The sequence below is a fragment of the Hippichthys cyanospilos genome, chromosome 7, assembly GCF_059441005.1.
Source record: "Hippichthys cyanospilos isolate Australia breed blue-spotted pipefish chromosome 7, RoL_Hcya_1.0, whole genome shotgun sequence".
In the NCBI taxonomy this organism is placed as follows: domain Eukaryota; kingdom Metazoa; phylum Chordata; class Actinopteri; order Syngnathiformes; family Syngnathidae; genus Hippichthys; species Hippichthys cyanospilos.
Genome location: NC_142375.1, coordinates 7,278,154 through 7,304,155, shown reverse-complemented (window position 1 = coordinate 7,304,155; position 26,002 = coordinate 7,278,154). Strand labels below are relative to the sequence as shown.

Genomic DNA, 26,002 nt, shown 5'->3' with positions numbered 1-26,002 from the left:
CACAAGGGTTTTCCAGCAACCTCCGTGAACATGTAATCCAACACCAATGTTGTTGTGAAAGCCCCGCTTTTGTGTCTATCTTTGATGTTGCTATTTTTGATTGGTCTCTGAAAGTTAACTTTTGTTGCAATGCTAGCTAATGCACTTTGACACATGTGCACTGCAGCAGCGTTTTATTCTGTTCAATACTTTGCACTTATGTTCAGAAAGGTGAGTGCCTATTATAGGGCCAAGTAGTGGCTGGATGTTCATTTTGTAGTAATGTGCTTTTCTTTATTATACATTGAGCTTCTTCCTTTGGAGAAAATGAGAACTAACAACAAAGTGTAAACTAATGTGAGCGAGAAGGCGCTTCAACTATTTGAAGTAATGTCAGTTGACCTGCAATGTACAAAAAAAATTAAATCATGTAAACCCTTATTAGAAATGAGCACTTGAGAGTTCCCAACATGAGGGTGGAATCAGTCATATTATGATGGGTTTTTTTTTTTTTTGTTCTTGTTACCTTGCGTTTTGTTTTGAAATTGTGTGTGAAATATTTTAATGTCAGTATTTTAATGAGTCATTAATCCCTCACATGTATTTTCAATTATTCCTACATATACTGTAAAGCTATCATAAAAATAAAAGCCTAAGACTGATGAGTGGGTTGTGCCGGTGAACATGAAATACATCATATTCTTGAAATAGTATATTTATTTGTATTTCAGATCAAACCAATAGAAAGGCAGATATCATTTTATAAACCCTTAGTACAATGTATCAAAAAGTCCCAATTAAATTGAATCCCTGCTGTCAGAACTGCACATTCCATTACAACAAATTAAAGGCAATCCTGAATGCTGCCTCTCATGGAGCATCAAAAATACATAATCAAGAGTGGCAAGAAAAACAAATATTAATAGCCACTTAATTAGAATCCATCTGTCGAACAAATAGAATGCTGTTTTGGGAGTAACCAACCAAGTACATTAGATTCAATATTTACTGAGAAAAACCAATTAACATGGAGAACATTAATCAAAGTGAACATTGAGAAATACATGGATTCTAATTACAAATGGAATACAGCCTGCCCTTATTCATTAATTGCTAGTACACCACAAATCAATAGGGAAATGACTCCAAATGTTGATGAGTTGGTGAATGATTGTAGTATGGTTCTCACTGTGATGTGCAACAACAAACATACAGCAAAGTGTAAATGGTAAAATCCCTGGAGGATGTATAAACTGTTTTACATAATAAATTAGTAAGTAATAATTACAATACACTTTATTAGTAAACCTAGAAGGGACTAGTAATTTGAAGTATTTTTGTTTCAACTTTCAACAACACAAGTTTGCCTTTTGTCAGCTTGTAAATGACATGAACTTTTCTAACATGCCAAATATTAGCTGCTTCGTTAAGGATTTGTAGAGTTTACGAGTGAGTAATTGTCTTATTTCGAAACTATGTATAAAAGAATATGTGAGTGCCTTCTTATGCCATGATATTGTTTGGGGGTAATTGTGGTCAAATAATATGCAGAGTTAATAGGCATAAAATGAGGCATTAAAAATGTGTGCTGCTCTCTGCAAAAGGCAAATATTAAAATATGCCGATCCACAAGTGCTTTTAAAGTCAAAATGTTGTCATCAGATGGATCATTTGTTCAGAAGGTTTAAATCAGGAGAGCAGTAAACTGGAAACTGATTGGTGAGAGGTTATGAGACAAATCCAAAAAGTGGTTGGAGGAAGAGGCCCACTGTGCCCAGGACACACACGGTCACAAACACCCATAGGAAGATTCGGTCAATCACCATGGCGACATACTTCCAGTCATCTTCCACCTTTGAGTGAGAGAAGAGGCAAAACGAAATGACAGAAAAGACATTAGTCACAGAAATAAAGGTAACTTTTAAGAACTGATGGATGTAATCATTTCTTGATGTTTCACTAAATATTGACACCTTACTAGACACTGCTATTAGGTGCGATTGGGTCTTGGAATTGTTGTTTGTCTCTGTGTGCCCTGCAATTGCCCGGCAACCAGTTCAGGTTGTCCCCAGCCTACTGCAGGAAGACAGCTGGGATAGGCACCAGCGAGCCAGCGACTGTACTGAGAAAATGGATGGATGGATGGATGACACTGCTACAGTGAAAATCGATGAGTCAATTTGAGTGCTTTGGCACAGCTATTTTGCATTCAAGAGCTTTACTTGCCATTGAGGGATTTTTGCTGCTTGTGTTTGTTTCTGAAAGTTGGCAAAATTCTATTCAAAGTATCGTGGCAATAAATTATAAAATCGTTCTGTTTTGGGACAGGCTGTAATCTGCAACATTTGTGTTTTGAGATCAAGCAGAGCTCTCCCTAGGTGTGTTTTTGTATTCATACGTTATGTATCAGGGTTTGTGTGCCATTTATATTTTCTCAACTGCAGGATCAAATCAAATGTCCTACGGGTTGGAATTATGTATTTAAGCCACTCCTTCTCAAATAGTGGGGCAGGTTCCCCTGTGTGTGTGTGTGTGTGTGGGGGTGGCAGGAAAAGGCTTTGGTTTTGCCATGTGAAGTGTAATTGCAATAAAATAAGGATTGGCATCGTTTTGCTTTGTTTTTTTTAATTTTTTTATTTCAGGCACCTTGATGCAATTAATTGTTTAACTTTTAGTTGTCATCTTCAAAACAATGGTGGTTTAGTTCTGTTCTGCCCACAGTAATATTTGTTCAGAAATGCTTCAAAATGTTGTAGTTCTTTTGTTCTGTTTACAAGATAGTTCTGTTTACAATCATGTATTTGTTCCATGTAGTTAGCTTCGGTTTTATACTCTATTTTGAAGGCGCAAACAGGAAGTCGCTGTGCGTAACGGTAGCATATACGCCGTGCTTAGAAAACAACGTGCGCAACTTACATAACTCCGGCTGGACGTCTTAGTGCTTTCTTGTCCCTCCGAACCCAATGGCTGTAAGTCTTGCATTTTGCAGTGTTCTAGACATTGTTTTGGTTGAATGTATATGGATGTTAATGACGTAATTAGCATATTAAAAGCTCGCGAACGTGTTCGTTTAGCATTGCTAATTGCTAGCTGACGTTAGCATCTATGCTAATTCGTTTTCTATGGAAGTCATTTGTGACGCATTTATTTCGTTAGCAAATGGCTAATGCTACTTTCGTTTGTTTTCAGTTTCACTCTGACTGTTCATGAACCTCAAGTCACCCCAATTGTATTAAAAGGAGCAAGAGGCTCAGTTTACCGGGCTCATGAAACCAACGAGTTTGGCTTGCTGTTGAACAACGTTCACATACCATGTGTATCCAACACGTTGCGATAACAGTACAAGCTCCACAAAATTGATTTTGAATGTAAAATGCCCAACAATTACATTTGATACCCTACTTATCCTTGCACCTATATTTGAATTTTTCTACTTCAAATCTTACATTAAGCAGGAAATGCACCCAAAATGTGTCCCCAAAAAACCTAACCCAAATTCATTTGTGTTCGCCCTTGAAAGACTTTGGCCTTTTGATTCTGCAAAAATTTTAATCTTAATGACTGCACTGTGTGGTTTCGTGCTATATATGTGACAAAGATTCTCTCCAATATAGGTTGGTCGCCTTGGTGTTTTCTGCTTTAACTGGTTTATTTGTTCTAAAGTATCTTCCTTTCATCACTAACTTTTTTCTTCTCTTTCACCTGCAAATTGTTATGTGTCGCTTGCCCGTTTTGTCTTTTCCCACCTTTGAATGGCATATTGGTACAATGAACCCTATTCGAGCATCCAGACTGTAGTCACACTTCATACATACCAGATTGATATCCACATACAAAGGAGGGCTGGGTCGGACTTGACAAAAACTAATTGTAGTATATTCACCTACATGAATAAAAAATCGGGTAGATGAAAGTGGGAGAAAAAAATGACACTATGAACATAGCCTTAGGCAAATTTGCAAAGCACAAAACTGGTAATGTCAAGGAATTTTTAGATACCTGAGCTACAGTACAACATTATGATTCATTTTTGTGGTATGATTTTCAGCATTGGTGCTCTGTCTCAGCTTTTCATTTTGGTGCATCAGACAGTCACATGACAGATGCGACAAAAGGACAACTGACCTCTTTGGCTTTGTTTCGGCTCCTCATGTTCTCAGCGATGTATTTAATGCTTTCGATGGCCTGCTTAATCTCGGGTGAGACGACGGAGAAGGCCACAACTGAATTTATGTTCTGCGGGCTCAGCTGATGTGTTGTTTTTACGGTCGTTGTCGATTCAGGACTTTCCTGTCCATGCTGGCTGGGGCAAGAGCGCTTTTTCCCAGTGCTGCCTTCCATGGAGGACAGTGTACTGTCCCCGAACTCCAGACAATTTAGGGAACCCCCTCCAACCTGCTGAAGAGCAAAAATAAAAACAAAGACATCTGAGATACAACTCAAGAACAACATACTTTAATTTACTAGCGACCCGGCTTATGATAAGCAGCTACAGAAAAGGAATGGATGAATGAATTTACTTTAACATACTATCCTTATAAAAAGAAACTTCATTTCAACAATCTGATTAGTGAAGGTTTGCTCTTGATGTTATTACGGTAAACAGAAATAAATTGTGCACATTAACTACAAAATCAATTGCAAGCCAGTATTTGATGAATGTAGTTTTTTTACAGTTCAGTGTGGCGACTAAAGAATAGCTCATGTACGGCCAGTAAGTACCCTATGAAATGCTATGGATGCAGCGCGCTGTTCTGAGAAGAGCACCCGCATGCAAACATTATTGATGGTTTGGATATGTTAACGGCTCTGCCACTGCATGCACCACAGAGCTCTTCGGAGGTGGTTCACACATCAGGCATAAATCAAGTTTATGACCTTATTTCACATCTACCAGATGTCTGTGATGCAATGTAACTAAACAAATCAGTGCAGGGAGATTTTATGACGATGGCATGCAGAATTACTTCTCCGGTTTATTAACTGAAGCTTGTTAACCAACTGCATAAACAAATTAGCCTTTTTTTTAACACAATCAGAATTATGACTTTACATTTTAGAAAAAAGAATAGTGCATTTTTGTCTTTTATTTTTTTAACAATCTCCAACGTTCTGTGAATAGTAATCTTTCAGTTCAGTGTGTGTGTGTGTGTGTGTGTGTGTGTGTGTGTGTGTGTGTATATATATATATATATATATATATATATATAGTGTGTGTGTGTGTGTGTAAGAAGTTTTAGATACATTTTTATTGATAATATTCTTGTTTATGGTTGGTGTGGCAAGTGGGGGGGGGTCCTTCTCTCTCCTAGGGGGGACCTAGGGGAAGCACTGCCCTACAGGAATATGCCCGGTGGTGCACTCTTTGAAGTCTTGAGATCCATTGTTTATGTGCAAAGATTCTGGAATGCTACCTGACAAGGAAGATGCGCTAACAATGTTACCACCATTTTGGCAATTGGACCCACCGCAATGATAAGTCGTTAACTAAATTTGAAAAAGTCATTTTTTTTAAAGTACTATTTAGAGAAGAAAATAGAAAAAAAAACAAGCGCACAACAGTCATGAAAAGAGAATATACTGTAGGTTCAGTGTTGAACATGACACGACGTGACATGGCAATCCTGTCCACAAAGGGATGAAGGTGCTCTTGCCTGCGTCAAGTTATTCTTCCTCTTCTTGGCTCCTCCGCCTCCTCCTCCCCCTCCAGCTCCTCCTGCCTCCCCACTGTTCTCCAACCCTCCAGCTTTGTTGTCGTCATCAGTTGGTCTCCGCATCAACATAATCCTCGGCAGCACTTTAAGAAACACTGAGCGTACCCATCCGGGCATCGTATGCGTCATGGGGGTGCGGTAGTGCACGTTCAAGACGAAAACCGTAATGACAATGCTGAGCGTGACGAAGATCATGGTGAAGAGCAGATACTCTCCAATCAGCGGGATGACCAGAGATGTGGAGGGGATGGTCTCGGTGATAACGAGTAGAAATACAGTGAGGGAGAGCAGGACGGAGATACAGAGCGTGACCTTCTCTCCACAGTCGGATGGGAGATAGAAAACCAGCACTGTGAGGAAAGAGATGAGGAGGCAGGGGATGATGAGGTTGATGGTGTAGAAGAGTGGCAGTCGACGGATGTAGAACGAGTAAGTGATGTCCGGGTAGATTTCCTCGCAGCAGTTGTACTTGATGTCATGCTTGTACCCTGGAGCGTCGATGATCTCCCACTCGCCGCTCTCCCAGAAGTCTTTGAGGTTGACCTAAGTCACGGAGACAAAGCTCTAGTCGATCAATCAATGATTAACGATTCAAATTAGCATTGCACAAATGGACCTTCTATTTATGCTAAACGTTATGGTCACCCTTATACATATATAATATGTATAATATATATATAAACTATTAAGAAATGTTTCATTAAACTATGACATTTGAAAATCAAAATACATAGAGTGTAGAAAGCCTGTCCTGCGAAAAGATGGTTCCAAACATAATTATTTAACCCTTTTACAAAGTTCTCACAAAAAAATAATTCATTTGTGCTACTTTAACTAAATAGCCACTGGGGTTCCAAAAATTGCTTTTCTTCTTTTCTTCTCTGAAAAATATTTTTAAAAACCTGCACATTACTGCTGCCTAAAAGACTTTGAAAACTAGGATCAAAGCAATGTGTTGACTTTTATTTTCAACATTTTACTTTATTGAACTGAACAATACATTTTTCCGCAAGATGACACTCACCAATTGTATTGCCTATGAAAGTCTCTTTTGAATGCAAGTATGTACAAGTCTCATTAGGTGAATATTTGGGCATGTTTAATGTTCCTATTTGGCTTTCATTTACAAAACAATACAACCATTAGTGTTTTGTGCTTAACTCGGGAAACTTTCAATCCCTTGTTAAGAGGATATACAGTACTTGGTAGCGACGACCCACTTGAATTAAATGAAAAAAGAACAAAACAAACCTGCAAGCTTTGAGAAGGTGGTGACAAACAATCGGGCTATGTTCACACAGCAGGTGAACATTTTTTTTTCACCCCCCCTTTTTTCAGTATTTGTTTTTTATTACATACAATGTCAACTGTATGGTTTATTTTCCTTCAAACCCAATCCAGGCCTCTCATGTGTGGACATAAAATAGACATGTAGTATAATGATGTGATTGCAATTTGGATGCTCAGGTCACACTAATCTCATCATGGTGTGTGTTAATGCTTTTGGGGTGACATTGCTCAGTGATAGAGTGGTCATCTGCACCAGAAGGGTTGTGGGTTCAATTCCCTGACCATTGTGTTAAAGTGTCCTCAAGCAAAACACTGAAACCCCAGTTTCTCCTGCAAAATAAGTATTCAATAGGTAAATGAGTAGTGCTATAAGTGCTATATAAGTGAAAATTCATTTTTGTGTGAGGTGATTATTGAGTGATCAATGAAAAACTAAAGAGAAGGCAACCATTAGAGTTGCAGCTTGAATTTATATTATGAATTAATTAATTTGTTAATTAATTTTTATGACAATATTTGAGGAAGATTGCATCCATTAGCCACATAAGCCAAGGTATGATGTACAGATGCGCATTTCTATATCAGACAACCAGTTCAGGGTGTCCTCCGCCTACTGGCCGTGTATAACTGGGATCGGCACCAGCAAGCCAGTGACTCTAGTGAGGATAAGCAGCAGCAGAAAATGGATGGCTGGTTGGCCATACTCTTATTTATTGTAATAAAGGTAATGGCACAAGATAGACAAGAAGTAGTTAGTTGTTTTCAACCAGTGTGTTAGCCGACGTAATAAAAGAAGCGAGCAGACTAAACCAGCGTCCGAGTCCATTGTTGTTGACACACAGAATATTATAGTAGCTTTTAGGAAGAAATTGGTTCTTGTAGTAGAGCAGGTGACTGTGTGGCTGCCACAAGGTTGGTTGGGGCGAACAAATCTAAATACAAGAAAATATGATGAAATTTCAAAGTTGAAAATTATTGTATTTTGGTGAAGTTTATACATTGTTGCCACACTGTTTGTGCGTTCTGTACATAATAATACAGGAAATACCAGAATTCGACCCTAAAATTAAGGGTGCTCCTTATACATAGATGTGTCCTATATTTGAAGAATTACAGTAATTAGATTGGTGTCCATATGCTTGAGAAAAGAAAATAACAATTATTCAAACAAGCAAACACTGACCTTGGATCCAATGAGTACCAGGTCAATTTTGGCTTTGTCATAAGTCCATGAGCCAAACTTCATAGAGCAGTTCTGATAGTCGAAGGGGAAGTAGGTGATGTCCATAGGGCAGGAGGATTTGAAAATTGCGGGAGGAATCCAGGTAATGGTACCGTCAAACTTCAGCAGTGCCTTGGTTTTATCTTCCACCAGAAAATCCCCAACAGCACTGTATATGACGTGCATGTATGTGTATCAAAATCAGCGTTGAAATGATCATGGAAGACACGTTAAGAGTGTATGTGTGTTTAGAAAAGAAAAAAAGCGCAAAATGTGACGTCAAGGGAAGAATAGGCGATGAGTTGGAAAAAAGAAAGAAACCAGTAAAAGATTTCATCCTCACCATTAGGACCAATATTAGAACTAATCAGAGAAAAAGTTAGGCAGTTAGGCATAAAAATGAATAACATTTATATCCTATTATATGAATACATATGGTCTATTATTATATTTCTAGATCTGTGTAAAACTGAATTGCAAAACGAAGAGATACATTCATAATGTGTTCAGCTGAGATTCATCTGCATGTGTCGTTATTTTGAATACCAAGTGTGGCAGTAAATGTTCTTTTTGGGAAAGTGTAAACAACGTAGCCCCGCAGGCCTAATAAACAGAGTTGTTATTCAATGAATCCAGGCTTTGAAATCTCACACAGTGCCAGCATGACAAACAAACATAATGTAACGGGGATGAAGGGCTCACTTGTTATAGAGGACAATATCAGGTCTCCAAATCTTGTTTGATGGGACTCTAATGAACTCAATTCCATCAAACTCATCAGGCATCCATCGCAGCTTGTAATCATTCCAAATCTGAAAACAAAATAGAAAGAGGTCAATAATCAGTCTGATTTTGCTGTTAAAACAGCAGTCCCTTTAGGACACCACCCCTGCATACAAAATGCTTTATTTACATATTCATTTTGCAGGCAGTCTGTTGAGGATTTACTGTGTTTATTATTCTTTCAGAAAATTTGTAAATGATTTTAATGCATTTATCGCTTGCTTGTAGTATAGCCAGTGAGTAACAGTGAGCGAGTAATAACGTTATCAGGTACTGTACAGTCAATCTATATAGGTGCGTAAAAAAGAGTTGTGTGAGTAGCCTATCACCAGAAAGAGAAGGTTCACTTGCTATTCTGTCAACATACCTGCAGGTAACGTTTCATGAGCCGTGGATCCATTAGTCTTGGCTATTTGCATGCCATTCAAGATGAAGTCTTTCATTAGCAAGGCGGATTAATGCCCAGTAACAACCTGAGTCGTTTAATTAACCACTTCATGCAACACTGGCTTTTCCATTTATCTGGGATTATGTTCAGCTAGAGATGAAATTCCTGCTCGGGTGAGCTGGATGCCATATTGTTTATAAAATGCCACCGATTCCACGCTGATACACACACGAAAGCGCTTGAAAACTGTCGCGCAAAGCACGTACATCACGAGCAGTACGAGCTTCTTAAAAATAGACAGCCGATACACCACGAGCAAAAATAACCTTTACAGACAATTTAATGCATTTTCGCAAAAGATCACAGCAACCGCCCGTGTTCTTCTGAATAGTATCTGCATCAGACAGACATGTATAACATTGTGTCAAATTGGGATTCTAATGCAATGCTGTGATCAGAAAAAAATAACATTTAACACCATGAAAGCAGATCCATTGCATAGCGATTGAGTGACGAGGTGGCATCGTGAGGTCACGACTATACATGCTAATGCTAACTGAAGGTTTCATCCATCTAAAATGTCTTACTTTTCCTGCTAGAACATTGGAGATGGCATGGTGGCATGTATGGAGAGAGGCTCAAGCATTAAAAGTGGCATGTGTAGCTCTCTATTTCTGCGGCGCCTCGTTAATAATATAGGATGCACGCATTTGACAAATGTGACCTGGTACCATACTAACCTTGACAGCCCACTTGCAATGTGCTGGTCCATAAGGGAAAATGCTTTTAAGATTTTAACCAAATGCTGTGTGTTAAATGTGTGTACTTACATGTCTGAGCCACAAATTTGTTTCCATGATCTGATTGACCTCATCCTGCAAACAAGCACAAAAGGATGTGACCTTGTGTTTAACTTTATTAAAAATGGGTCCAATATAGCATATTAATATGAAAGGAAAGCCACCAGAACCCTTGTTTAAACTTCTCTGATTGCTGATGTCCTTCATGACACCAGATTTCATATTAATCAACTTTTGTATTTAATCAACATTTGCAAATATTTGCGTTTACTTTGGCAATCAATGACTGAACTAGTAACTGAAGTTTCAAAAAACCTCGTACTACATCAAGCCCTTCCGCATAATACTGTATTGTTTGAATGTGATTTTTTTTTTAATCACTTAGCATTACCAAATTAACAATGTTGCTTAATACACAATAAGTGGACAAAAACTGTTTCTTAATATACTTTAATACAAAATAAATGTTTATCTTATTCTACTATTAACTCTTTTAGCACCAAGCGTTTTCAGAAAGGAAAACCTCTAGAGCAGGAGTGGCCAAGTTCGGTCCTCAAGAGCCACAATCCAGACTGTTTTCAATGTATCTCTTCAACCAACACACCTGAGTCAAATCAGCGTCGTTATCAGGATTGTGCAAAGCATGCTGATGAGCTAATCATTTGAATCAGGTGTGTTAGTTGAAGAGACACAATGAAAACAGGCTGGATTGTGGCTCTTGAGGACCGAACTTGGCCACCCCTGCTCTAGAGGGCCAGCATATTGAGCATTTTCACAAATTTTCCAAGACCGACAGAATATTCTTTACTTTGAATTGCATGCAGTTAATAGCTGTGTTATAAGTGTGGAAACACTGCCATCCATTGGTCACAGTTATCACTACAGTGCTCAATTGACTTATATTAGGTAAGCATTAGTCAAGGGTGTCAGTTACCCTCAATAAAAAAACGTATATAACAAAAATTGCATATATTATTGTTTTTACTATTTTAAAAGACGAGAATTCTCGTCCATGGCACCGAAAGAGTTAATCATTGAAATATTCAATAATCTTGACAGTCCCACAACATATTATGACTGCACTTTGACTTAAATAAATCTGTTATTTTGGAAAAATATAAATTTAATGTGCCAATGTAAATCCAATTCATAGCTTATAGAAGGTGTTTTTTTTTTTTTTTTAATAAATTGACTATTTATATAGATATACCAAAAATTTACTTATACCTCACTTTGAATTATGTGCTATAAATCGACCACTGAAATTACTATATTTTTCAAATCATTGGTGCACCAGATTATAAAACGCTTAGTGAACAGGACTGTTATTAGAAATGTTCATTGACAGTATTTAGCACACTGGGTTATGAGGCTGTTTTGAGGAGGATTCTCAAACACAGGACATAGTCAGAACTTCTTTGCTGGCAAGTCTATTAACTCCCCTTGAGCGTAATGTAACCTTGAAGAGATAAAGCTCCATATCAGTCAAGTCTGAAAAACACCTCAGCAGGCAATTTTCTTCCCCTTATCTGAGGCTTTACTTTTGGACTCGAATAAATGACTTCTCTGAGGGATATTCAGGAATGTTTTTGACTTAAATGCATGCGTTTCATGTGAAGTGCTGGAACATGAGGATCTGTGAAATCGCACCAACTAAAAAAAAACTAATAATAAAACTCTATTTACTACTACAGTATTCCAACCGTATTTCCGCCTGCAGCTTATCTTTCACATTTCTAAATGTTAACACCTCCCTTGATGAAGGAGTCGCAAAGAATCAAACGCTCTACCTTGCGAAGGGGCATCAAGTGTCACTAAATGACGGACATACTCAATGATTTGACTTGTCCGACCATGAGCAGAAGCTGTACATTTATCCAGCGTCTGTGTGAGTTTAGCTTACAACTTTGACCAGCTGAGAAATGGAGACTTCAAACTCCACCGTGACAGGATCTGAGACGTTCTCCACCGGTCGGATGAACTGGTTATATCTCCTGAAAAGCTTTCTGAAGAGACGGTCTTCTGCCTTCGATGCCAGGCAATCTGAGAATGCAGTTAGAAAACAGAGGCAAGCCAAGAGAAGGTATATTAGATGTAACTGCCTCTAAATTTGGAAAGCATCATTCAGTGGACGTTAATGAGCAACATAATCGCAATCATCACTAGAAGCAAGTGAATGTAATTGCCTCAAGAGGTGAAAAGAAGCTTTAATTGTAATTGATGTTGCTCAACTGTTTGAGGCTCTTCGCTTCATATGTTTTCATCATAAATCATCAGAGGTTTAACTGCTTTGTCTAAATTGGGTTTTAAGATATTAAGCATATCGCTAGAGTCCAAAGTGAGTACAACATTTCACGAGCCACATTTTTGCTGAATTTCACAAATCAATAGCATTCTCCACTGGTCAGTCCACTCGTGGGAATTTTTTTTTTTCTTTCAAATGAATGGCCGATTACTTAGTAAAAAGACAGATCTAAAATGTGATTAACAAATGAGAAATCCATCCATTATTTTAAGTTATCCACACGAGGGTCTCAGGCATGCTGGAATCCTTCCCAGGAGTTACTGTAAAATCATCAAATATATTTTATTTTTAACTGTTATAATAGCTTTCTTTGATCCTTTAATAGTGTTTCTTCTACAGAAAATATATCCGTTAAACCAAAGTAGCACATCCGACTCATTGTCACAGGTATTTTTTCTTGAAGTCCTCGCTTAGAAACAATTCTCAAAATCTCTCATTTATAGCAATGTTGTCACTCACTCAGGACGAAAGTTGAGCAGAGTATTTTCCTTTGAGATGGTACGCCAAAAGTGTACAACTAATGCAGTTTTGAACTTGGCCTAGTAAAGTGAATAATGTGATCATTGTTTTAATTGAGGAACTTTTTAAAAGTAAGTAAGTCCATCTTCGTTAGTCTTTGTACTGGTGACTCCATTGTTTGGTTGGTTGCAAATTTAGCAGTCCAAAAGTGGTAGATTAATCACTTCGAACCTCCCTCCGGGCACTCAGGCTTGCTAACACGTTCCAAAAACATGTGCAGGATGTGTATAGGGCCTTCTGAAATTGACCTTCGTGTGATTGGGTGTATGCATGGTTTTTCGACACTGTGTGCACTGCAGCTGACGACCAGTGTAAGGGTGTCCCCTGCCTACTGCCCGAAGACTGCTGGGAGAGGCACCAGCACGCCTGTGACTCTAGTGAGAATAAGCAGCTCCAAATAATGGATGGGTAATTTGGCTTGAATCATACATGTGTAATATATTTCAATATTAATGTGATTGCCTGCTCCATTGGATGAGGTGGCACCTAAATCTCCCCTCATGATGGTTTGTTTATATGGTGACAATATACAGTGAAATGTCAAAGGGAAATTACTTCTAAGAGCAGTGGGCTTCACGTCGACCTTTTACCGTGACCTGAATCACATGACTGAAGTGAATCTCACAGCCCCAATATATTTCAATATAGCTGTGAATTAATTTGAAAGCAACCAGCTGCTCTACTAAGCCAGCATCCAAAGCAGTCTTACCCCTACATACTAATCATTTCCAGCATTTAACACATATACCATTGTTGACACCAGGGTATGCAGCACTGCTCGTGACAATATGAGTTCTTCTCATAGTGTGACAATTTGTCAGCCATGATTCTTCATTATTGATAGCTACACAGCTTTTATCAAAACTTACTCTCATAAGTGTACCCATCTAAGTACTACAACTGAGTATGAATGACTGTATGCTCAGTATGAGCTTTTCAGCCAATGTGGCAAAACTGTAATAAATGAAAATGTTCTGAGATCAAGACCATTAGCACTCAATGCGAATTTTACCTCTGAAAACTGCTGTGCCCCCAGGACTCGCAACACTAAAAGACTATGGGTCCCAACAGAAATGTTTGGAGTCCCAAAATAAAACGGACAAAGTAAGTTTGAGTTTCAAATTGCATTTACAAGACATGAGCAAAAAACAATAATAGATATTTAAAAATGTCACATTAGTCATCATCTACATGTCACAACCTTTATAAAGCAGTCCATTTTGGTAGAAAAGTCCACTTTTTACTTTGGTTCTTCTAATTTCAACATGTCTGTTTTGTTCCTCTTCTCGAGATTCTGAAGCATTTCGTTTTTGCTTCTTTACTTTCTGGCTCATTGTTACCTGAATGTGTTTCTTTGACCTGTCACTGCCACAAAAAAAAAAAAAAATCCAGTTTACTTTGTTTTGGGCCTAAATATATCACTTTTTAGAAGGAATTTTAGGGTGGGGTTTAAAAAAACAAGATCATCGAATCGTTGTAGGAACAAATGAGTTCACTGTGCAATTTTTCTGTGAAATATGAATGGTTTAAAAATGGGGTAAAATATTTTTCCTCCTGAAGGTAGACCATTTGAGAACCACTGCACCATACAGAGCAGGGGTGTCAAAATGGTTTGAGCTTGCGGGCTGCAAAGAGGGAAATCTATTCCCAAGTGACACAATAAAATCATTTATACAACTTTAAAACAACAACTTCAAATATATTTTTATATATTATATAGCTGTATAATTATTTTCTAATATTGTCCAAAATAATAAAAAACAAATTACAATCTCAATGAAGACCTACATCTTTAGAAGCATTGCTTTGAATTTGGTTCTTCAAAGAATCAAACAAAACATCTCAAATATAAACCATTATCAAATCAACATCAATTGAACCAATAGAAAGTTTCCTGTTTCTTGTTTTCAAAGCACTGAGTCATAAAAACGACCAAATGTTTGAGTAATCTCCCCACTCTGCCTCCTACAAACCCTTTACACAGTGGAATCACACTTAAAAAAAAGCTCACTTTCTTTTCCTTCCTATTATTATCTAGATCAATATTCTGTTTACATCAGCAAGGTGTCACCAAAGGATTTAGAATGAGAGGAGGCGAAGTGAGAAAGCAAGAAATAAAAATGGAATAAAGCAGAACAAGAAAGTAAGGCTTGGAGATATGAAATGGTGTGAAATAGAGGTCTACCATTTAAGAAAACATCAGATGACTGACGTCAAAAAGACCCACGCAATTCAACTGAAATTGTCTCCAGAAACTCCTTTAACAAATATACATAAACTCTTCTCATAAGACTAAAGTTTAAAAAATCTGTACCAAATGGGGACCAACGAGCCCAATCAAAGGAATTCGGTGTCCCCTACTTCCAAAGCAAACCCCACAGAGCTCCTTGAGAACTCCTTGAGGAAGATGATCGAACTTCTTCTCCAAGTCCACCAAATACATGTAGACTGGTTAGGAGAACACCCTTGAGGACCCCGCCAAGTGTAAGGAGCTCGTCTACTATTCCATGGACGAAAACTATACTGTCTTTCATAAATCTGAGATTCAACTTCCATAAACGTTAGATGTAGGAGAGCCCAAGGAGGTCTTCTACATACTCTTCCAAGCGACACACAATGTCCCTAGTTGACATAAGCCACAGTCCCCGTTATACAGTGTTGTGGTTCACTGCTTTCATCTCCAGTGATCCTGGATGGTTGATCAGAATTGTCTCAAAGCCATCCCCAAGTCATTTTCCATGGTCTTGCTAACCTTCTCCTCTGACTTGACTTATTGCCTTCGTGACCACCAAAGCTGAATCTTGTGTCCACCAGCTAGTCAGGAACATAAAAAATGGTGCATCCTGATTTTTGTGCCAAAACAAGCACTGATGTCCTTGTTGAAGAATTTAGTTCATCTTTCCTGTGTCATGCAGGGCCTGTTTTAAAAATGCTTACAAGTCACTGTTCAAAAACATTTAAAAAAAAAACATGAAAAATGAATGTCAAATTCATTTAAATTAATAATACATCCATTGTACCTTAAATTTAAATGCATAACACATTCATGCTGGTGTGCTACATTAATAAATAACTAATAAATCCTAACATATTCTTTGCTTTACAAAATGAATAAATAAAAATGAAAATCTCCGAGTCAGATGGGTATGCATTTTCATAGTCCAGCTCCCAAATTTGTTACAGTTGCTCATCCCTGTTTTATATGGTTGACCGACGTGTATTTGCATGTTTGTTTCTAGTTTACAGTTGTCTGATTGTTTCCACACTTTTTAAACAGCCCGACTCCCAAATGACCGCCTCTGACACGAAGGCATATTGTGGACAACAGTCGGTTGCAAACTGGCATCTGAGAAGAGCTACGTAACCTACAGTAATTATTGGCACGTGCACACCCACACACCCACACATGGTAAAAGTGACGAAAAACCCCACGAAATGTGAAAGATGACAGATGGAGAAGGGAGGTGGTGACTGTCCTGTTAAGTGAAACCAACTGGCTTGATTCATTTTGATATTAACACAACCAGCATCACTGGGGATGTCATTGTATGTGCTGCATTTCTGAGTCATGGTTTTATGATCCAAAATGCATACTGTACACAAGCTTGCTCAGCTGGATTATTTTACAGACCTAAAGTAAAACGTAATGTTTCGAATTAAGTGTTAAGAGATTTTTTGTGTTTAAAAAACGAGAAACAGAGAGAGAGAGAGAGAGTGTACAATACTGGACGTCTTTTAGGGTTGATTCTCTCCAGTAATTCCAATAAAATCACTGTGACATTATGATACTATACAAGCCTACAAATCTATAATCACATGTTTTACAATACAAACTATGTTTGAATCTAGACACTTTTCTGAATAATGGGACAGCATTTGCTCCACCCTCTGTTATATTATCTGGCACATCTAAATATGGCGGCGGGGCTTAAATTGGATTTAGCTGAAAGCATCTGTGATGACCTGGATGCTTATTGAACAAACACACATGGCATACAATCTGACATTTTTTGGGCCTTTGTAAAACACAATCACAGAAGGAAATAAGGCATCTTATCTTAAAGTACCGGAAGAGAGTGGATGTCCTGAAGTGCAAAGCATGTCAATTTTATGTCCTGAAATGCACAATATGAATTATTTAAGATAATGTGCTGAAGCTGTCAAAACTTGGCGCACAGGTTTCTTGAAGTGTAGTTCTCATGAGGGATATTTAACGCAGCCAAGCAATAAGGTTTGGAGGTCAACTTGAATCGTGAGAAAGAAAAATGGCTCCGGATGGGTGTCATTCAGGACGACGATCCATGGGAGGGAAAGGAAGCCGGGGTGAGGACACGCACTGGTGGAGATGAGTCCTTGCTGTGTGAAAGCCTTTCATGCTTCATTTTTTTCTCTTGAATATACGGAGAGTTTTAAATGAGTGGAAGTCCTGTTCAATGCGTCGGATCTGTCAGCTTTTGTTGTCTATGTAAATGCAGTGCAAAGGATAAGCACTTTCTGGTGGGGTACAACACTGTCAAGCGGGGCTCCAGAAATGCATTTAAACTGACTAAAAAAAGGTGCAATGGCTTTCATAGTTCACCAGTCATATTGATCTTCTCACCCACCTCTTACAAATTCCCACATTCATTTTTCAGGCATTCGCCATGAGCAGGTAAAAAGGTAAATGCACAAATTTGCATTGAGGAAATCTTATGCCCTTTAGTAGATTCTTTCAAAAGCGAAACACAATCATTCTACAAGTAACTTATTTGTACATTGCAAAAAGTGTAAAAAGGCACATGCTAACAGTTGTAGGTTCTCTGTGGAACGTTCATAGGTGGATCTTAAAACATTAAAATTGAACCTTATAATGCAAGTTAAAGTGAGATTTGGATGTGAAATGGCACGTCAAGTGTGAACGTGTCCAAATGGATGGAATGGCATATTATCCAAATTAAATGTAGTGTTAATAAAATAGTTTCAACACATTTGTCTGTGAGTCACTGGATGCTTAGCCAGGCCCCTTCTGTTCGTTGTTCTGCTCTATAAATGTTATGGTGATATAATCCTTGTTAGCACACAGACAAATTCTCACTCACACACATACAGACGTTATACCGTTGTGGTATTGCACAGCTCACTGACTAGCTTGTCAGTCACGCATTGAAATACTGTAAGGAAATTGTATCTTGTCTGCATGTATTAAATCAAAAACAGCCTTGAAATGACTTGGATTTGAAAAGGTACATTTTGGAAATTTTGAAGTCCATGTACTTTGCATTTTAAATGATACATGATCGAATACAAGATTTAATTTGACTAACTGTCAGCCGACCAGTCGAAGCTGTAGTTTACAAAGTTTCCGAGGCCATCTTCCCATGACACGGGATGGTTGGATGGATGGACGGACAGATGGATCGTTGGAAATTATGAATGAATGGATCACACAAGGGCTGCTTGGTGGCAGACTGATTAGCGTGTCTGCCTCAAAGTTCAAAGTTCAATTCCAGCTCGCCCTGGTCTTCCTGTGTGGGGTAACCATTTTTTCCCTGGGCTTTTGTAAGTCTTCTTTGTGCACTCCAGTCTCCTCCCACATTCCCAAAACATACATGGTAGGTGTATTGGCCAATCGAAGCAGCTATGGAAATTAGGTGCTGACCACATTTTCGCCTCTTCAGCATTTTCTACATTACGTTTTTCTACATTTCTAAAACATTGTAGCAAATAGATGAAATTTTGCCGTTGACTTGGCGGACTCGGTGCAAAATTCAGGTACAACTCCAGAACCAAAATGAAACTAAGACACGTGGGTAAGGTTGGCATATATTTTCTTTTCCACAAGCGATTCAGACAGGTGTAGAGGAGGTACGAATTGCTCCGGTCGTAATATTGCGCTTCCATTTTCATCTGCACGGGCGGGGGCAGTGGGAGAGCGTAGGAAAAACAAGATTGCTTAGAAATGCATCAGTGATAGAAAATAAGGCGGGAATAATAAATCAGGAGTGTTTAGGATGAGAAATCAACATTAGAACATGGTTAAAGGCTCCAAAAATGAGACTTTTCATGTTAGGGAAATGATGACTAAATGTGACAAAGACCTGCAAAATGAAATTTAAACCTACTGAGGAGCATCTATCTACGGTGGCCCTGAAGTGCAAAGCACACAAACAAAAAACTAAGCAAACAAAAATGACAAAAAACTTAAGAAAGAAGCTAAAGAAAAAAGTACAATAAAAAAGAGCATGAAGAAGCAAAAGATAAGAGCATGAAAAAAAGTAGCAAGCAAGAAAAAATAGAAGCAAACAAGAAAAAAATTCATGTGTAAAAAAGAAGGAAACAAGATAAAAGATGCACAAGAAAATAGAAGCAAACAAGAAAAGACGGACACAAGAAAAAAGAAGCAGGGCCACGCTACTTTATAGTTTTTTACTTTTTGCGGGGGGGGGGGGGGGGGGTCAGTCCCTGTTAATCGTGAAAAACGAGGGATTACTGTAAGCCACTTGAGTATTTGCCCCATCAACAATACTTACATATCTTAATATAGTTCTAGATTTGCTGTTTTAACTTGTTCCTGAGAAGCAATCTGACACGGCCGTAAGTTTGGCAATGTTTGAATCACTGTTAGCACTTTTCTGCCTTTCAGGTAAGTTTTTGTTCATTTGTTCTAGCCGACTCTTGTTTTGAAGCTATGCGTTTATTTTGCCGCAAGCAAGGAAGTGCGGTGAGCTTGCGAGTTACGCAGTTGGGGATGAGGAAAAAGAACGTGCTTCAAATCCGTGCGCAACAAGACTTGTATTAAACACCTACAGGGGAAACGCTGGTATGTATAATGTTGTTTGTTCAATTGCTACGGTGATATTTGAAAGCTAAAGTGATGTAATTTAAGTAGATGTTAGTTTAAGTAATTGCTGTCACATTGTCAGCTAATTGAAGTTTGTCTTACATCTGCTCTGAATGTGTGTTGTCGAAGAACATGGCTGGTTTGAGTTACCTTCTTTTGAGTTTCACTCTGCTGATGTTGATGCCAAGATGTGCATTAAAAGCTACAAACTACAATCAGAATGTCTTGCGTCATCACTTCAGAGTTTAGCTCACTTTCTAGCTCGGACTAAGCTTATACTCGTCTCAGTGAGTACAGTGCAGTTTTCACTCGGCTGTTAAGGAATGGAGTGTCACCGTCACATATCCGGCAATTGTGTAAGCATTAAAAGCGTCTCTCCCCTACCACAGGTTAAAAGCGAATGGTATTGTAGCTGTTAGTTTTTTTCGCCTGTGAGTGCTTACAAGAATGTATTTATAGTGCATTTTAGTGCTTAATTCAAACTTTATATACAGGACCAGAGCGCTTTGAACATTTTTGTGTTTTTTTATTCCACTTGATAAATAAATAAAAGCATCGTCATGAACGCTGTGTGTTTAAATGAAGTATTGTGTGGCTTTTGAGTGGTGCTAACCAGTAAAAAATAAAAAAGAGCTAACAGCTAGCGTCTAATCACAAAGCAGGCCCAGATGGTAAAACGCGTGAGTAACTCAGATGCCATGCAACACGCTTGTCAATACGCCGGTGGTATTTGCACTTTTTTAGATGAGGTAATATGCATATATATTGTGGAGAAATTGCCCTCCTCTATGCAAATGAGCCTCATTGATAAACAACGTTTTAGTCAAACACCAGCACAAATTGCCAAAGCACATTGAATATGGAAATAGTGCATAGTGAAGAAATTGGCGCCCCTCATTGGAAGGCTCCCATTACGCGAGGGCACTGTGCTGGACCATTTTGAAATGTTTCATGTTAAAAAAAAAAAAAAAAAAAAAGCTCATCATCGGATAATGTCAGAAAACAAGGATCAATTTTCGTGTGAATTCACATCCACATCTCTAAATAGGCCTACACTAATCTCATCCAAAAAATGTATGTGATAGCATCGATACTTTGGATTTAATGAATGAATGGGCGCTCACTCCATCTTAATGTCACTCAATGAGGAAAACGCTTATGTTCATAAAGCCCAAACTCTGAGATTTACAATATTTGCGCATATGATTAGATGTCATTAGATGTCCATGTGAATTTTGTTGACGACTGACAACATATTTCTGACAATCTTGTTTGCAGCACCTCAATGAGAACCAAAGTTTGCGCTTCAATAATTTCACAACAATGATGTATTCTATTTCAAGTTGCCTTTCTTGGCACTTAAGAATACTGTATACTACAACATCTTGCATTATGTTTGACAATAAATAATGAATAGTGGAATGAAAAAAGTAAAAAATAGAATGGACTACCGCAAAAATAACATTAGGTTGAGTAGGCGGTTTGAATGGAGTTACAGAATTTCTTCCCTACAGCCATTGTTCTGCTTTGGTGTTTTTGGCGCAAAGCAAGCATTTTTCTTCGCCATATGTGGCAATAAGGGGGAAAACAGGTGCAAACTGCATTCAGCTGTCATATATCACCTGTGTGTGTTTACATTGATGTGTCATTACTGTAATATCCTTTGAGAATATGATGTTAAGACAGCGCAAACTGCATGTTCAAATGAAGTACAAAAAAAGGTAGAAGGCAGTTCTCTTTTCTGGATACTTCCATGTATTTTGTGCAATATAATATATACATGATGTACATAGTACATAAACACTAGGAGCGTAATGGTTTTTCTACTGTTAGGGACGTCACGGTTCGGTGCAGTTTTACAACAAATACGTGAGTTAAACCTTTAAGGACTGAATTCGTCAAACCCCAGTCTACAAGGGGGACTCCTTTTTATTCTTCAATTAAATAAATCATTTATGAAAAGCTCTGGATGATTCCTATAATGTGATGCTGAATAAACTGAACCATACCAAGTGGGTGTTACATATGACATAGATGATATGCTTGATAGCGTTGTGCTTATAACCATGCGGCCACATGTTTGCATTAACGGTTTGACATGCACACATAATTACCCTCTCCATGTTCCACTAAATATTTCCAGGCTGTCAGCCTCACTAATGAACACAGGTGAATAAAGCAGATAAAGCCCTCCCCTCCGATGTTTTTCCTCAGTTCAATTCTATAGTTTAACCACTAGAGATTGCTGTTTTTCAAAACCACCCATCATTTGTAAAGACATGGGCCTAATAACGGATTAAAATATGGATGAGTAGGTTATTAAGAATTAGGTCTTCAGTTTTGAAGCGATTGGAGCAAAATGGATTCCTCTATGGGCCATTATACTTAGATACACAGTTGGTTTACTCTCAACTAATTTGGGGTAGAAGAAGGAGTCAAAACAGCCAATCTAATGACTTAAAAAAACAGTAATTAATTCTTCTTCTTTAGGGTCGAAAGTGGGCTGGATCCTACCCCGGCTGACTTTGGGCAGAAGGCGGAAATTGGAGCAAGCCGGAACGCAATGACAAAAATCCACATAAGCATGGAGAAAACATAAGAAATTTGAACCCAGAACGTCTTAACTGCGAGGCAGACAGGCGCTTCATCAACTACCGCGAGAACATAAATTCCAAAACAAGACAAGAAGGTCAACACCCCCGCCTCCCAACTATTCCTCATTAGCTCCAAAAAGGGAATTACATCCTGTAATCCGTATGTACTTTCCTGAAATCCTGACAGCATGCCTCCAAAACAACATTTGCATTCATCAAAATTCCTTTGCCTTCCGAGCATTTCATTTTGATGGCCTGGTTAACATCGTTTATCATCCTCTCTCTCAGCAGAAAGGAATTATGATATGTGTTGTCTACAGCAAGCAAATAAGTCATTGGCTCCTTACACTTGTCTCTGTAGTACGCTGTACTTTCATACGCCATAGTGAGTTAGCAACCTTCTTTCGGACTTCTTGCGGCTTAAAGAGAAGTTATGAATGTCGACCTCTCTAACTCTGTCTAACGCTCTAAAACAAGTGGCAAATCCTACTTACCTTGTGTCACTAAAGCTCCGAGAAGAACCAGACAAGTCCATTTTGCAGCCGGATACATCTCTCATTTGTGTGTGTGTGTGTGTTTTTTTTTTTTTTTAATGCTGCTGTCCTTCACCTTTCTGAGAGAATCGAATGAGTTGAATGTGATGAGAAAACAAGTGGTAGCCTGCCGGCGTCTCTCATCCAGGAGCCCCGCTGTGGGTTTGCCGGGTCGCTCCTTACTGATCCAAACGTGACTGAGCTCGTCCCGCCTCCTCCTCCTCCTCTTCCTGGCGTCTACTGCATCCCTGCGACTTGCTTTACGCAGGGATGCACACACAGATGCATGCGCGCAAGAAAAGCCTTATTATTAACCCCGTTGGACTATAGCATATATGGTTTAAAATAATACAGATGGCTGAATATTCCCTACATTTCACAGAATTCATTTGGAAAAATTATTCAAAAAAATGTTGGTTGTGTCCTCAGTGTAACTTTTTGAGACACACCCACCTTATTTGTGAGTGCTCTCATAGGGAAATGAAGTGGAGGAGTTCCGCTTATAAAATTGCTCCGGTCAATTTGTGTTCATTTGTAAGTACCATATTTTTCGAGCTATAAGCCATGACTTTTTCATTATGATTTGAGCCCCGCGGCAAATGGTCCAGTGCGGCTTATCTGCTGGTTTTTCCCACCGGTCATGCAAATGTGTGTTCGAGGAGTCAGTTTATGGAATAAATATGAAATAGAACTGAAAATATGTGAATCAATGGTGTGCTCAAAGAGTTTTAAAATATATTGTTAAAAATATTTTTGAAAAAAGGTCTAAATTGAATAAGATCTTGTTTAAAAGCTTGTGACTTGTAAATTTGATATACGGTATACAGTATATATGATTGTATTTATAAATTTGTGATTGTATATATTATTTATTTGCCGTGTGTGCAATGTTCACTAAAATAATCTATCAATTAAACAACGGAAGACTGAATGCTATTAAAGTATTGATTTCAAGTTTGAACTGCTATTTAACTGCAGTATTCTGTTGGTAATATCCATCCATCCATTTTCTATAAATATGATATTGGGACTAAATATGTATGATTATTTAAGGCATGGGAAAGAAATGTGCATTGAAAATGTGGCTGGCATGTACACTACTGTACTGCAAGATGGCGCCTGTCAAGCACCAGTCTTGTTGGCCAGATTTTTTTTTTTTATTTACTGGAGAGTGGTCGTTAAATTTAGGCAATTTTGGTTCTTTGACTAGATTCCGGTTCCCAACCATTCTCAATTCAGATTCTTAAGTAATTTTTTAAAAGTTTTGCTTGCCTGAGTTTTCGGTAACCCATATGAACTTCCCTGTGCATTTTCCGTTTTTGTTGGGGTTTTTTTTTGTTTTTTTCTTACCGTTTCTGAACTTTACTATGAGTTACTCTAAGGTAAAATTTCAACTAGTAGTTTTGGATTATTTACTTTGATCAAAGGAGCTTTTTTCTGAGAATTTAAAGAAAATACAATGCAGCAATTAAAAGCATGGGACTGAATATGATTGGATAATCCAATGTTGAAACACGACAAATGCAAAGCTGTACTTGAAGAGCATGTATCTAGTTTAGGCAAATGTTACCATATAGTCTATCCTGCAGCTATGTATGCTATATGGTAAATATTAGCTGACTAAAGGCATATGTGTGTTGTTTGGAATTTTTTTTTCTTTAAATGACTGATTTTGCACAAATCTGATGGTATTGGAAACGCGACCACTTAAATACCAGACATCAACGCTATATGACATAAAGGACCAGCGAAACGACTTGCACTCGTAAAAAGTAGCGTCCCCGTTGACTCACGAGTACATAAGGACACAAAAACCAGAGTGAATGAAAGCCATAATGAAAAGACGTAATGTGTTTTTGCTGTTGCCGCTAATGCCATCAGACCTCATTGCGGAACATCATCACATGCTCGCCTTCTTTACCCGTCTTATTAGTGAAGATGCTTCAAGGAAGAACTAGGTGAGAATCAATGTTTCTGCCAGGACTGTTTAGTGTGACGCACCATAGCCTGCCCCTCTGCTCTGCCCCGAGACATGTTTAATTCATGTTTCCTTTTTGCAAAGCCTGGCTGCACACACTCCAAAAGCCATTAAGATCACCATTTTTTCACTCCCTAGTGTCACAGCAACTCTCCCGTTCATCTCATCCAACAGTCGCTCCTTGTCATTCATTAAATATCTCTCTTTTTATTTCATACGTCTTTCATCCTATACTTCCTGCCATCCTTACCTCTCCTTTCACCTCACGTAAAGAGGCTTTCTCCGCTTTGCGCCTGCTCCCGTTCATCCGACGTACACTAGTGCCATCTTTCTGCCTCAAGTGAAACGTAACACATAACAATATCTGCTACCCCCGCTAGAACTTTTAGAGTATCTTGCATTATTCACGCACACATATCTGCAGCACATCCCTGACCCGAAGATAAGTGCTTTTATTCTCGATCTCACGTAATAAAATCCGAATGTCCTTTTTTACACTCCTTGGTCAGATCGTCTCACTATGGTGGGTTTAGTAGAACACATGCGATCAGCAAATTTGAGGCAATTCTACAAAGGATGGTAGTGGACGCACCGTAGCTCAATTGCTGATAGGTCTAGGAAAGCTTCTCAATTAGCCTTTGCTGCACGCTTCATTCAGTTACTGGCCGCCCTTTACGATGCAGTTCAAAGGGGCTATACCACGCTCATTTGATACATTGAAGTTGATTTCGTGTGACACTGTATGAAATGGTAATGTCTAAGAGTCATTATGGTTGTCAATCATTATTCACTTGGACTATTTTTATGAAACAACAAAGGGGAGAATAAAATCATATATCATGTTAGGCTACCTGCACCGTGCTGTTTATTCTACGCTATTGGTGCAAGCAGTTTCAAATGGCAGTGACTTTCATGGCACCTTAACACAGTTTCTCAAATATATTTTGCCAAGCCCCCCCTAGAATAGAGAACATTTTTCGTGCCACCCCCACTCAACGCATTGTCTATAAATAAGATTATCGATAAAAATTGTATAAGTATACCTACACCTGTACCCTTTTTTAAAAAAGCAATATA

General features: G+C 38.4%; 1 protein-coding gene and 1 long non-coding RNA gene across 6 annotated transcripts; one reads left to right on the top strand and one right to left on the bottom strand.

The window, feature by feature from the left end:
- Positions 1 to 678: 678 nt before the first annotated feature.
- On the bottom strand, positions 679 to 23,176 carry LOC148420869 (neuronal acetylcholine receptor subunit alpha-3-like). 5 transcript variants are annotated; one of them, XM_088418970.1, is made up of 8 exons: positions 22,909 to 23,176; positions 12,080 to 12,219; positions 10,207 to 10,251; positions 8,908 to 9,017; positions 8,167 to 8,374; positions 5,634 to 6,236; positions 4,105 to 4,377; positions 679 to 1,832 (listed from the first exon to the last, which is right to left on the bottom strand). In XM_088418970.1, the coding sequence occupies exons 1-8, from the start codon at positions 22,964 to 22,966 to the stop codon at positions 1,707 to 1,709; spliced, it is 1,563 nt and encodes a 520-aa protein (XP_088275096.1). In that variant the 5' UTR covers positions 22,967 to 23,176; the 3' UTR covers positions 679 to 1,706. The 5 variants fall into 5 exon arrangements, with proteins under 5 accessions (XP_088275096.1, XP_088275097.1, XP_088275099.1 ...); XM_088418971.1 differs by having other exon boundaries at positions 4,105 to 4,374; XM_088418973.1 differs by having other exon boundaries at positions 23,024 to 23,156.
- LOC148420868 (uncharacterized) lies at positions 2,855 to 24,498 on the top strand. The gene is made up of 3 exons (XR_015866095.1): positions 2,855 to 2,948; positions 16,278 to 16,380; positions 22,311 to 24,498. It is a non-coding gene; the product is annotated as an uncharacterized LOC148420868 (long non-coding RNA).
- The last annotated feature ends 1,504 nt before the right edge of the window (positions 24,499 to 26,002 follow it).

Excerpts from the sequence above, each read along its gene's own strand:
- LOC148420869 (XM_088418970.1), bottom strand. The coding sequence starts at position 22,966 with ATGTATCCGGCTGCAAAATGGACTTGTCTGGTTCTTCTCGGAGCTTTA. Across the intron at positions 4,378-5,633 it reads GGAAGAATAACTTGACGCAG|CAGGTTGGAGGGGGTTCCCT; the intron begins GCAAGAGCACCT and ends TTTGCTCTTCAG. Across the intron at positions 1,833-4,104 it reads GCCGAAACAAAGCCAAAGAG|GTGGAAGATGACTGGAAGTA; the intron begins GTCAGTTGTCCT and ends TCTCACTCAAAG.